Source organism: Scleropages formosus, chromosome 5, assembly GCF_900964775.1.
Source record: "Scleropages formosus chromosome 5, fSclFor1.1, whole genome shotgun sequence".
Lineage (NCBI taxonomy): Eukaryota > Metazoa > Chordata > Actinopteri > Osteoglossiformes > Osteoglossidae > Scleropages > Scleropages formosus.
Window position 1 is genome coordinate 29,040,936 of NC_041810.1, and position 14,398 is coordinate 29,055,333.

The 14,398-nt window shown below is 46.6% G+C and overlaps 1 protein-coding gene across 1 annotated transcript in view; it reads left to right on the plus strand.

Annotated features, from left to right (window-relative positions):
- tspan18b (tetraspanin 18b) overlaps positions 1-13,650 on the plus strand; it is a 42,081-nt gene extending 28,431 nt beyond the window's left edge. Inside the window, exons 3-9 of the mRNA XM_018765792.1 lie at positions 6,729-6,824; positions 8,833-9,027; positions 9,224-9,298; positions 9,394-9,492; positions 10,381-10,557; positions 12,417-12,500; positions 12,980-13,650. Coding sequence (XP_018621308.1) covers positions 6,729-6,824; positions 8,833-9,027; positions 9,224-9,298; positions 9,394-9,492; positions 10,381-10,557; positions 12,417-12,500; positions 12,980-13,027 — 774 coding nt within the window. The 3' untranslated portion in view covers positions 13,028-13,650. The remainder of the gene's footprint in view (positions 1-6,728; positions 6,825-8,832; positions 9,028-9,223; positions 9,299-9,393; positions 9,493-10,380; positions 10,558-12,416; positions 12,501-12,979) is intronic.
- Positions 13,651-14,398: the final 748 nt, after the last annotated feature.

Here is a 14,398-nt window from a genome sequence, read left to right on the forward strand (position 1 = left end):
TAACGGGACGTGTCGAGACATTGGGCCTCACCTCCCCTGACTTCATCGTTCGTTCGTTTAGTTTTCAGGGGAAAAACATAAGCATTTGTAACTGAGTGACTCTGGGTTTGCCCACTGGTGTGCAAACGCCAGCAAGGCTGCAGTGTCGGGGGCCTTTGGCACTGTCGTCCCGGTCCCTGTGGACCCTGCTGATGTCGGCCAAGCTCCGTGCCCTTCTCCACAATGCTGTGTAGCGCATTAGCATCCAGCCCACTTCAAATGCCCTCTTCAGTGGTGTGCTGGGTTTGTTGTTCCTGATTGGGGGTTTGTTAGCGGACAATGCGAGCCTCCGAGAGTGGAAGGGGGTGGCGACCTCTCCTCCAGAACACTTATTCTTCCCTCCTTCCTTTGTTTCCTGGGTGCTGGCCCCTATTCTTAAGATTCGTTTCGTAACTGAGGAAATATGAAAGATGGCTGAATAATGAAATCCACAAATGTGAGAAAAGCAGAGCTGTTTGAGGGCCCCCCGCCATGCGAGGTTAGCATGAGCCGAGTGCATTAGGGGATTCTTCAATGGGGCGGAGCTACAATGAAGTCAGGAGGGGGAGAACGTGCTTGAGTGTAACTCCTGTGGCGGGAATCAAGGGTTGACTCCTTGGTCGAATGTTCTTCTCCAGAACATGTAGAAGGATGCAGAGCGGAGAGGGATGATCTTTGGCTAAAGCAGTGAAACAGCTTGTGGGGGGGGGCAGGCGGAGCTTGCTGAGTAATCCAGCCAATGCTGGGCCTTCGCTCGAGGACGTCTCACTTGTAGAAAGGTGCCTCGTGTCTCTCTTTTTGTAAACGTATTGAAGCTGATTACTTTAACAACATGAAATTGGATAATTAGATTTGGTTCTGCGATTCAGAGCAAATGGGGCAGCCATTTGTCCGAAGGGAGTGTGAAAGTAAACAGTCTTCTGTAGTAATGACAAAGGCAGGGGTGTGTGTGTGTGTGTGTGTGTGTGTGTGTGTGTGTGTGTGTGTGTGTGTGAGATGATGGTGCGAGATGCTCTGCAGCATCACAGTGAGCAATAGCAGGTGTTAATGAACTTCCTTGGTCTCTACTTATTTACTAAGGTATAGAAATCAAACAGCTTTTTTTTTTCTTTTTTTTTGTTGCCCCATTTCAAAAATACTTTAGATACAGTGACTTGTAAAGTTGGCTGCAGAAACAGTTATATGTGTCGGAGTGTGTGTCCAAACTGCCATGGCAAGTGGTTATGCATATGTGTATTTATACTGTAAATAACCATTGAAAAGCATTATCTGAAAGTGGCTTTGCATTTTAAATAAATGTGATGTCACCCTTTGCATGTATGTGTATTTTTTTTAAAGCAGATTTTGCTGTTGTCTTGTACAGTGTTACATTTTTTTGTCATAAAACTTGATTTCATTATTCAACCTGTTTTTCCTTTAGAAAACAGACCAAGGGCAATTTAGACTCAGTAAGGTGACACTGGATAGATGTCTTTGGACTCTGGGAGGAAAGTGTTGCAAACACAGGGAGAACATGCAAACTCCACAAAGTCTACGCTGGATTTGAACCTACATTCGATCATGCAGCCCAAGAGAAGTGAGGCACCAGCACTACCCACTATGCCACCGTGCAGCCCCTGGATACTCTATTACTGGCAAAAACAATGTTGAGAAAGGAGCAAATGCAGTAAAGGTTTAAAGGAGATGCTGCAAGTTTGTGCTCAAGCCTCGTGTTGCGCGTTAGGTGGAGGGTGAACAAGATCTGCCGTACTTCCCCACGATAGACATGCAGCAACGAGACAACATAAAGCGAAGAATCTGGTTGGCACTTGTCACACGACAGCTGAGGCGTGTATCGGCTGCCAACGCCCCTCCGTCTGCAGAGCTCCGCCCTGAGGAGTTTACATAAAGGCACAATTTTATTCCAGCCGAACGCTGCAAGCTACTTTTTGTGCGTGTTATCTGAGTGTACTGTTTCTGTAGGAAAGGAATGTGGGTCATGTGCTATTTTCTCGATTTAGCACGGCTATGGAACTTATCATGCGCTCCATAGTTTTTATGTGGATGAAGGGGGGTGATGCTGGATACCAGGGCAGCGTGTGATGGAGATTTAAAGTGATATCATAGCTGGGTTTCATAGCATATCATAGCGATTAAGCTTAACAAGACTATCAAAGCCATTAAATTCTTAGTGTTAGAGTATTATTTAAGTCTCTTACAATTTATCCAAGTGTTTTTATTGAAACAATAGATTAAGTACTTGATGGGAGGTAAAATAGCAGGGTCCTTCATTGGACGTGAAATGTATCACTCTTTTCCTTCTTAAACTACTGTACCCTGTGTTTTTCCAGCAGTTGACACAGGCCTCCTGCAATAAAGGCTAAAGATGAGTGCGTTGCTTTGTGTTTTCCGTGCTTCGCCTCTTACTCGATCAGTAATCGCAATTAATTCAGCAATATGGTACAGGTTGTGTAGACACATTTTCATTAGTTATCTGATCATTGTCTGCAAGAGACACTCAGATTTTTACATTGTTAATTACAATGATTTACCCATGTGTACAGCAGGGTTGTTTTTAGGGATTGGAACCCAGGTGCTTTGGAACGCTGTTAGATACCTGTGCCGCGTTCCTCCAGTAATGGACTGTGACTGTGACTGTCTAGACTTGACTCCTTTGCCCCAACACCCTGCTGACTCCTTACTCCACCCCAGCTGGTGGAATAATGGCACACTCCCATGGATTCATTGTCCCTCCGCCCCACCCGGTCTTATCCCGATTTGGGAGAAGTGGTTCATCAGTGGAGAACCCCCTTGTCGGGAACCTGTGAACCGCTTGGAGAAAAACACTGTTATCCTACATGGAGAAAAGCAGCAGGGTATGTGGTCTTGTCTGGGGGTGGGGGTGGGGGGCTGGCTGCGGAGGAAAGGAAGAGCGATATTTAGAATGTTTTATTGCCAATTGGTCATGGACTGCAGAGATGGCCTCCAGCTTGTAAATTCTCATTCTCTGCACTAAGGCCTGTCCATATATTATGAAATTTCCAATATATAAGACATTTGGACAAAGGAGAGACAAAGAGAGTGATTTTCACTGCAGCAGGACAGCGGCCCCTTGACAATGACTGCTACATGCAGCAATTACTGCTTTTGTCTTCCTTACTTTTTGTCAGGCTTTTCAGCGTCTCAGATTGTATTTGTGTTATTATTCATAGATGTTTGCCGTCGCGTCAGCTTCTCTGAGACTGCTGTGTTGTGACAGCACCGGATGGCGAGCGGATGGGCTGCAGTGAGGAAACGAGGAGTTGGTGCAGAATTGCAGCAAAACGCACGGTGCATGAGGAGCGGTCGTCTGAATTAGTCGTCCCAGGGGAAATAAGTGTCATTTCGCTCAAGTGCATTTCAGAAGCGCAGGCATTTCAATGAAGACGCTGGCGTGCTGTGGCGCACGGGGAGCGCCGCGTTCGCCGTCACTCACGCGGCCCGAGTGCTAACTCGCCATGGCATCAGGGCGGCACCTTGATCGATGATGGCCGTCTGACTGCAGCATTTTCCGGGAGCCATGGGAAATGGCACTTCTGCGCACCGTGCTTCCCCTAGAGCCTCACTCGTCCCTGTGACACTTTGATTTATATCACTCCGGCTCTAGAAATTGGGTGTTTTATTGTCGAGCTCCAGACACTCGCCTCTGGCTGGTGGGTTCTCGTAAAGCTGTCCTGACCATACCTCATGGATTTTTAAAACCCACAGAACATGTTGTGTTAGGAAAGAGCAGGTACTGAATGTTTTTGAGTGTGAAAATGAAACCTCACCTGGATTTTCCGTCTCGCCGTTCTCCTGCATGTGGGGGCCGAGAGAGAACTCACATTTAGAGGTTCGAGCAGGAGTTCAAGCATTGCCAGAACCCCCTGGAAATGAAATTGGCTTTGCCATATTCTGAGCACAATAATACACACAGGAAACAAGAGATGAACACAGCCCCTCTGACACTGAGTCTGTGAGCTGTAATGTATGCTAATCTTCAATTAAAACCTCCTAAGCACTTGTTAGGTCTTTCACAAAGAGGTAATTAATTTAAACCCTGGATGGCAGTCAGGCTGATCTCTGGGGAAGTGACAAAAAAACTTGAAGACAAAAAAAAGGGAAAAAGAAGAGACACACGAAGCCAGCAGGTCTTGCTTGCTCACGTTGGTTTGGCTGCCAATAAACGGGAGATGATGGACAGGCGAGCTGAGCCGGTGCAGTTAGTCACACAGAGCTGTGATGTCAGTTGCACCCACCCGCTTCTTCGCTGCTCCGTAGCATAGGTGGACCGGGTCCGCAGAGGGCCCCTACAACACCTGAGAGCACCTGGATTGTTAATTTTGTGAGAAATTACTTTGGGGAAAAGCTTTCAAGAGAATTATGGGATTACCTCTAAGCGGCTGCATGGGGGATTAAGAAAGGGCATTTTTGTCGGTTGCGTTCTTTTCGGCCACTCGGAGTTGCCCAGGTCTTTTTTTAAGCATTCGAAAAAGTGTGTCATCTGCAGAGTCTATAGTTCAGGTGGATTTTACCTTAGACTTCTGGGACTTGGGGAAAGCAAAGAACATTTGTTATGTTGGACTTGTGACTGATAGGTGCCCCCCCCCCCCCGGGGTGATGGACATTCCTCTTCCTGAACTGGAGTCCACAGGGGAGCAGCTGGGTTAAGGCGGAGGAAGAAGCCAGGCCATAACCCGCTCCGCCGGTAACCCTGGCTCCTAGTGCTAGCAAACAGCTCCTTCTTCATTAAACGGAAAGCTCCCAAACGGGCTGCAATTACCTAGAGTGCACTGTCAGATGGAGCGATTGCCCCGTATTACCTGTGGGGTTGCTGCCACTCGCAGCATTAGACAGGAAGGAGCCCACTGCAACGCATGGCACACCACCACTCAGCACTGCGAGTGCTCGCTCTCATTGCACGGCGCTCACTGTCAAGGCCCTCGGCAGTTTGTGAACGCATCTCCTCGTCCACAGTCCTGCTGAAAGGCCTGATGTGACCTGCAACGCGGCTGCTGGACCTTGACGGGCTCTCCCACTTGGCAAAGGGCGCCGAACCCTGTTGACGGTCAACACGCCCTCCTTATCTGTGGACGTCTGCGCTGTCAGTCGCCTCTACCCCCGCGTTGGAGTCTTGCAACAACATCTATGGTCCTGACACAAACCATATGAAGTGTCACAGGAACATGGTGCCGATGTGTTGATGCTGTGAGCATCTGCTAAGTGTCTGATAAGGAACAAATGAGATGTGCACATACTGATGTGCTGACCTTTCATCCATATGAAACGAGCTCAAATACACTGACAGAGGAGCTGAAACACACTACCCCCTGTCTGAACACACACACATGCTATTAACTCACTCGCATCTCCAGGCACTGTGTCAAGTGGTGTCTGTCATTTTTTTATGTTTATTGTTATTACTGGGCCGTCCAGGGTGTACTGTTTTACACACTGTGCTTCCAGGATTGGCTCTAGACTAACTTAACACTGCGTTAGGACAAGTGTAATCGCTAATGAATGAATTTATGCTATTGCATGGCACCGACCCTTCATTTTTCCTGGACTGTGGGTTTGAATCCGGGTCAGTCCAAATGGATTTCACATTTTCTTCCTGTGTTTTGATATATTTCTTCCTACAGTCCAAAGATGAGTTTCAGGTGAAGTGGTGACTGAATTGCCCCTACTCTGCATGCGTGCACGCACGCACATGTTTTCTCGGTGATGGACTTGCATTCAAGGTTTATCCCCATGCTTTTAGAATAAGCTCTGGACCACTGCAACCGTGCGTTCTACAAGCGGCTGACAATAGTCGATGAATGGGTTATTGTTCCTATACTGCTGAATAAGCTTCTTCTGTCCCGTTTTTATAACTAATTTTTCTATCGTTCCAAAGATGCCAAAACCCCGAGACTCCACCTGGTATGACTGGGTAGGGTAGTGGTAACAGACAGCTGGTAGCATAATGGTTAGAGCTGCTGCCTTTGGACCCCAAGGTCGCAGGTTCAAGTCTCGTGTCCAGCTGTAGTTCCCTTGAGCAAGGTACTTGCTCTAAGTTGCTCTAGTGAAATTACCCTGCTGTATAAATGGGTAAAATAATTGTAAGATTAACATTGTAAGTTGCTTTGGAGAAAAGTGTCAGAAAAATGAAAATGTGACTGCTGCTAACCTACATAAGGATTCTAGAAATCCTTTTCATTTCCGAATATATTACTTCCTAAAAGTGGTGTGTCTGTCACTCCAGTTGTTTCTCTGTGTCTCCATAATTACTGTGAGATGGCTGTGGTCCCCAGCTCCCCACTCTCATTCCAGTTCTTTGTCCCCTAAAAAAAAAAAAGAGTAATCGCCTTGCATGCTTCTGCAAGCCAAGTCAGCAGAGACTCTCTGTGTGGGTGGGTGGGGGTGTGTGTGAGGTGAGTGTATATGGAAGTGTGTGGGTGTGCATGTTTAAAGGAAGAATATTGTTTTTGTGTGTTTATAATAAAATGCGGGCACGTGTGTGTGTGTCTGAGGGTATGGGTCCATATACGAGCACGGTTGTTGTTGCCTGTGGATGTGTCCTTGTATATGAATTTGTGTTTGCTTTGTATGTAAGTACGTATGCCTGTGGGGGTGTGTGCGTGTAGATTGTTTTTCTGCGTATACGGTCAGGATTGTGTGGGTATGTGAGCATGCGAGTGTGTGTCACTCATGCTGTTTGCGCTATCCCCCAGGGGCACGGAGAGGCTTCCGCCAGAGGGACGGCCATGGAGGGCGACTGTCTCAGCTGCATCAAGTACCTCATGTTCGTCTTCAACTTCTTCATCTTTGTGAGTATCTCCCCCCGCGCCTCCCTGGAGTCCTCCTCGACTCGGCCCCTCGGTCACCTTCGACACTACAGCTGTAGACGCACATTTCTCGCCGTCGCCCTACTCTAGAGAGCAGCTGAGTGGCGCCGGTCGCGTAAACGTGCGCTGATGTTTGCTAGACACGTATCCTGCTGCTCAGAGAGCAGCTTTAAAGCGAAGAGATGAAAGGAGGAAGCGAAAGAAGCGCCGCATGTGCCGCGACAAACCGAGATGGTTTGATGAACCGAGATGGTGTGGTGGTGAGACGGGGGTGGGGGGTGGAAGGATACACACAAGACAGGTTAGCTCGTTGGGCGCCAGAGGCGGAATTCCTGCCGTCTCAAGGATCTTTTCTTCGCCTTTGAAGAACGTTGAAAACGTCAGCGTCACATAAATAGCATCTCCAAAGAAAGGCCTTTAATTCCGCAACAACCCCCCTCCCCTCACTTTCTGCATTCAACTGCTGCAGGACTAACACAAGCTGCTGTGAGCTGTGGTCAGCAGCAGTGGTGTAATTTAATTTAACAGGTAGTTATTTGAATTTGCTCTTCTCCTCTCAGCTGTGGAACTCTGTCTGCGGGGGGCGGGTTTTAGTCCCTGAATGGCATCACGGCCCTACGATTTGATTTGTGCTCTCGCCAAAGGTTGAGTACGATGTGTTTTGCGGGGGCCAGTAATCTGCGATGGCAGCGAAGTGGTTCACTTCGAGGTGCGACCATCCCTATGTGTCACTGATCTTCACAGAGGTGGGGAGTTAAGAGTGCAGTGATTGGAGCTGCTGCTTTGCACTTGAAGGACCTGGGTTTTAAATCCCTGCTTCCCGTAGTGCCCTTGATCGAAATCCTTACCTTGAATCATACAGTAAAAAAAACTACCCCGCTGTATAAATAGGGAAATAAATGTAAGGAGAGGGGCAACACGGTGGCACAGAGAGTAGCACTGTTGCCTCACCGTGTCTTGGCTGTTTGGACATAGGTTCCATTCCAGCTCAGTCTATGTGGTGTTTGCATGTTCTCCCTATGTCTGTTTCCTCGAGGTGAATCTAAATTGCGTGCGTGCGTGCGTGGGGCTGTGGCTGGCGTCCCATCCAGGGCGTAGCTCTTCTAGCGTAGCACCCAGTGATTCCAGAATAGGCTCCAAACTACCAGGAACCTGGACCAGTGCTTAACTAGAGTGAGTGAGTGAGCAATTGTAAGTAGCTTAGTTTACAAACCAAATGTTGTGGGTCACTTTGGAGGGAACAATCTGCTAAATTGATAAATATTACTAGCATCAATGCCTAATGGCACTGCTTCATGTAGAAATATATTAACAGTGAAATGTTTTTTAATTTTTGAGGGATTTCTGTTGGCTGTGAAACCATCCTTTTGCAGCGCCTCTGATGCTGGACACCTGCGCTCTGAGTAAATTTTCTTAGCGGAACACAAGTTCACCCTATATGGACCTGGCAAGTCCAGCGCGTCATCTTCCTTGTGAGCCATTCTCTGCTTGAAACTAGGAGCCTGTCACCATCTGACAGATTGCTAATGCGACATTTAGAAACGGAACCTCGGGAGCGACAGAGAGCTTGGGGGTGGAGGGGTATTATAGGGTAAGAGAAACAGGGAGAGAGAGGGATATAGAGCAAAAAGTGGAAGAGCGACAGAAGGAAGGGGAGAAATGGAGATGAAGAGTGAGTGAAACTTTCATCCCTGTCCTATGGAGCCCCCTCTACCGGCTGATGCCCGATTTGTGGTAAAAGCACAGCAAAGGGAATTTGTTCTGCTGAGATGCAGAGAACATGGGAGGGTAGCCATCTGCCTCCTTCTCATTCGCCTTCCTGATGTCTTCCTACTCTTTGTGCAAAGTGGTAACGAGGGGACAGATAGGTGACGGTGTAGTAATCCCTGTACGAGACGTGCTTCACCCACACGTAACGTCTCCCTCCTTTGCTTTGAAATGAGAAGGTATTTTCCATGTCCCCCCCCCCCCCCACCCCTCTGTCCCACAGTTGGGAGGCTCCTTCCTCCTGGGGGTGGGCATCTGGGTGCTGGTGGACCCCACCGGTTTCCGAGAGATCGTGGCAGCCAACCCGCTCCTCTTCACGGGCGTCTACGTCATCCTGGCTATGGGCGGCATGCTCTTCTTGTTGGGGTTCCTGGGCTGCTGCGGGGCCATTCGCGAGAACAAGTGTCTGCTGCTCTTCGTAAGTGAACTCGCTGGGGCAGGGAGGGGGAGGACGGGCCCATCCCTCTCTTAGAGCCACCACATGGTGTGTCACAGGAGGGGACATGTATAATTAGATGTCAGTCACTTTCTCAAGGCAGTGCAGGGGGCATTGCGTGCGGGGGAGCCTTTCTAGATCCTTAATATCTACCCCGCTCTCCCTCCTTGACTAACAGTTCTTCCTGCTCATACTCATCATTTTCCTGGCGGAGCTGGCTGCTGCCATCCTGGCCTTCGTATTCCGGGAGCACGTGAGTAACATTTCCGCTGGCACTTGTGAACAGCGCCGCCCCGTGCCACATCTTAAGGGTTTTAACGTCCGTTCCCCTCCTGCGCTCTGCCGCAGCTGACCAGGGAGTACTTCACGAAGGAGCTGAAGAGGCATTACCAGGGGTACAACAACACAGACGTGTTCACGTCCACATGGAACGCCATCATGACAACGGTGAGGCAAGTCGCTTGCTGTCGGCTTGTTCTTGCGTTGTGCGTTCAAGCATCACTCTGTAGAAGGACCGCAAAATGGGCTCTCCGTGGGAATCGTTAAAGCAACACTCACGATGTGTGTTTTACAAATGTTTACTGTGTTTTATGTTTGGGATCATGTTGGGAACTGAAATCCTCAGAAGCAAGCAAAACCCTAATAATATAAACAGTCACAATAAATGAACAGACCTATATACAGGTAGCCCTCGACTTACCGTATCTGGTACTTGTGATGATTTGCACTGATGCCGGCCATCAAATTCGTTTTATTATGTTATTTTTGAGCCACAACAGCTAATGACGACTATGTCTCTGTTACAAAACTTTTGTTTGTGATTCCGGTTTAGTTTTTATTTAAAATGTTAGGTTCATTATAAAATTACCCAGCTGTATAAATGCGTAAATAGTTTTAAGTAACTTAACGTTGGCGTTGTTAAGTTGCTTTGGCGAAAAGTGTTGGATAATTGTAAATATGTTATTTTGATAGGAATAATGTGTGAAATTGATAAACGTAACAAAGGCCATTGTACAATGTAGCATTCATGCATGTTAAATGTTTATATGTCCCAGTGGTTCGTATCAAACAATACGAGTGGGTTTTTCGATTAACGCCCAAGTCAACACACAATGAGGTCTTTGGAAGACGAGGGCTACCTGTACTCAACAAGATGATTCCATATCGGAGAAATTCTGTGAGTTTTGCTTAGATGAAGAAGCAGCTGTAGTGACGTAAGCACCACGTGAGTATTTCCAGCAGCCCACATGTCTAAAGTGCAGCTCAGTGCATTAGACAAGAGAACATAACAGGTGAAGTAAAGAACAATAAATAACAGTTCTTCTCTTCCTGCAGTTTGACTGCTGTGGGGTCAACAGTCCCGAGGACTTTGAGGACAGTCGCTTCAGGTTCCTCAACCCCACCGAGTCGGTGCCCGAGGCCTGCTGCCTGAGGAAGGGTAACCTGGGAGATCTGATGTATGACAACAGAGAAGAGTGCCTCACGGGAAGCATGATGTATCGCAACAACAAGGTGGGTGGGAGTCAGAGGAGTGTCCTGCCTGAAGCAGAGAGTCTATGTGAGTGTGTCTGTACTCTGGTCCAGCCTGGAGGATTCACATGTCCCTGAGTGAGAGAATCGGTCAATGCTGCTTCCCATAGTTTTAATATAGCGTATGGTTTCCTACAGATAACTGTATTTTTCACATTTGTTCATTTAGATGGTGCTTTTCTCCCAAGCAACTTAGAATGTATAGCCACTTGCAGTTATTTACTCATTTATACAGCAGGGTAATTTTCCTGGAGCAATTTAGGATAAGTACCTTGCTCAAGGGTATTAAAGCTGGGGGCAGGATTTGAACCTGTGACCTCTGGGTGTAAAGGCAGTAGCTCTAACATCTCTGCTACCAGCTGCGCCTTTTTCGCATTTTTTCTCCATGCAGCCAGGGCAGCGAGATAGCCACCAATGTAACCTGCTGCACTAACAGCTCCTGGACTGTGAGCTGCAATCCAGCTCGTTCTGTGTGGGGTTGGCATGTTGTTCCCGTTTTCATATGGGTTTCCTCCCCCCGTCCAAAGACCTGTTTCAGGTCAGCTGGTGACTACATTGTTCTCAGTATGTAAATATTTGTGTGACGGACCATCCTGCCATCCCTTTCAGGGCGTACGGTCTCATGCCCTGTGCTTCCAGAACAGGCTCCTGACCACGACGACCCTGCGTTGAACCACAGGTGGTTCTTGCCAAAGGATGGATGAATAAAATGTACTTAACAGTAATGCTAATGCTAATTTAAATTTAGTAATTGCAACCAATGAAATGTATGTCAGCAACTTGTTCCAAGGTCTTCCTGCATTTCATGTGAAGGATTCACGATTTGTCTCCGGTGTTTGCTGCATTTATCTCCAGGACCTCAGATGTTCCAAAAGAGGTGCTCTCTGCAGCCATTAGCTAATGTAGCATATATGTATTGGGAGCCTTTTCACTTGGTTATAAATTGCCATGTTTTTTTTTTTTTTTTTTTCTTTTTTTTTCCCCACAAAAAATCAAAAGCATTTTTTTCAAGTAAATGAAAACCATTCCCCTTTGGCCAAGTGCATAATGAAGAGGCCATTAAGAGGCCCATAAGTATCACATAGCTAATGTGTGGGCCTCACGGTCGACCTGTTGAACAGCAGGACCCTTCTGAGATGGCAAAGATGGCAGAGTGGTGTGAGCGGCAATGTCATGGGAACAGCTTTGTTCTCGGAAGGCTGACTGGTGCCCTTTCATATTCGGAGTGCGCGGCAGGAGGTGCAAGGCCTCTCTGTGTAAAGCATGAGCTCATTTTTGTGCCAGCCCGCTTCACCATTGGGTTCTGCAACTGGAATCTTTTCATATGCATATGGTTGCTGTACTGTTATGTGTAGGTGTACATGTAACTGTGCAGTTTGTCTCACAGTTAGTTATTCTGGTTACAGCTATGTTGGAACCCACTGTAGATGGAAGTGTAAGTGTCCATCAGTTGGATGTCATGCACCATCTTGGTCACCTGGACATCTGGGAGGTTCTTTGGCCTTCTCTCGAGTCTGGAGTGGGTATTGGATCGCGCTGCTTTAACCGGCGCTTGCGGGAGCGGTGGACCCAATTAAGGGCCGTCTCGGGAATAAAAGCCGATAAAGAGAGGCGAGAATGGAACAATGTGAAGCATCTGAGGGCGCCCGCTCCCCCCACCTGCAACCCCTGCTCACACGAGAGGGTTTAATGAAAAGGCGGCGAGGGACCGCCCATCAATTTGACAAACCCTTTTGTTAAGCGCCTCACTCAGCCCAAGAGCGTTGAGCGCGGAGCTCCGCTTCTCATCGATTCCGCTTCCCCCTTACCGCTAATGCATGTGTTTCTTTGTTTTCCTGCAGGGCTGCTACTCGGCTGTGGTGGACTACTTTGAGACGTACATCTACTTGGCTGGAGCGCTGGCCATCGTGGTGCTGACCATTGAAGTGCGTTTCTCACTGCTTTTCTCCCCTCGTTTCAGTTCTGCAACAAAATACACCCCTTTATAGAACAGCACTGCACACGAATAAATGTGAACTGGATACTGTTGCGTAAGCAATACAAAACTTGCAGTAATAGCGCGAAAAAATGAAAAACACGAAAATTGATTGTGCATATGTGCTGGAAGCCAAAAGAATCCCTCCACTATATCATCTAACGCCACTTAAACCTCACCTGTATTGCTGGCAATTCATCAACGACCCATTAGCCCTCCTTTCCAATATTCTGTGCTTTAGTGATACCTTGTGGACATTCTTAATACTGCAAGTGTCCCCCTTAAGGTGTATTTCATGTAAATATAATCTTCTGAACTGTATTTTGTTTGTTTTGAAAATGAATTTTTATATGGCTGTTTTTAATGTGTAGTTTTGTAACACGCTGCTAATTGGCTTTTTGTTTTTTTTTTTTTTTTTTTCCCCCCCAGCTCTTTGCCATGGTTTTTGCCATGTGTTTGTTCAGAGGAATCCAATAGACTTGCCACACTGTGTAGGAGGACTTTACAAAAGGGAAATTGCAGAAGAAGAAGAAAAACACTTGTAAAAATGACAAAAATGACGACCTTTTTGTTCTTCTTTTTATACTGGCCAATTGGGAGAACCAACGATGTTGAGACAACTCGTACTTCTTAGCTGGACCTTTGAGGTACTAGGAGCACTGTAAAAAATAAGAAACAAAAGAAAGCAAGAAAAAAAGAAAAAGGAAAAAAGTGTGAAGCTGACCCTGGGAGCTGGCTGAAGCTGCATTTCCTGAGTAGGGAAAGAGGAAGGCACTGCACTGACTTTGGGATGAAGAATATTTATAGTGAGGGAAGTTGGTTTAGCTGTATAGAAGTATTTGTTCAAGTATACCTTGGCTGTGACCCCAATGCCCTCTACCTATCATGCACATTCTGTCATGGACACGCTTAATTCTGTTCCACTGTATGCCCCACCCGCTTCCCCCCACCCCACACACAGAGACACGGTCACCCAGTGCTTGGAAGTTGTTTCTTGTGCATTTTTTTAAAAAAAAAATTTGTATTGTGATGTTGATTGCAATAGTAATTTTATGTGATTTTAGCTGAAAAGTACCTGTATGCATTTGTATTTGAATCTTTAAAATATTAATATTAAAAAGGATTCTGTAAACTGTGTCTGTATTCAGTTCGGTGACGTGTTCGGCTAAATACAAATTTGGAGAATGATGTTATGCAGTATTTACAAAGACGGGCACTCTCAGGGCAGCTTTCATAAGTTGCAGTGTACCCCCAGAATGCCACCCGTTACATCAATGACATGAAAACTATATTTTCATGTGACATTAGCACAGTAAAAGTCTCATACAGAAGTGAAAAAATGAAAGTGTAAAGTGAGCTTGAGCTAAGTTCCAAAAATAATTTAACAAATAATGCTTTACAATTCACTTCTACTGTGGCCCGTATGTGCTCCTACCCCATCTTTACCTTATCTGTGAGCACTTTATCAAAAAATTCAGTTCGATAGTGATTTACTGCAATAGAATTACCGTTACTTGCACTGTTGCCTTAACATATGACTTCATAAGCTTTTCATTTGACTGCGTTTTATTGTAGGAGAACAACAGCTGGTGTATCGTTGGCATAGCAGTGACAGGAGAAACCATGGGAAGTGATTAGAGCCAAGGGAAGAGACATACTGTATATGGAGAAGAGTAAGGGGCCTGCTACTGAGCCCTGAGGAACACCAGTTGAGAGCAACAAATGGGTACATAGTCCACAAAGTTGAACCATTGTGTTCTACTTTGCCATTAAAAAAAAAATCCCTCCTTTTTTTAAATATTCTGAATTTATTTCACAAAATAATATTTTGATGTGCAGAACTGTTTG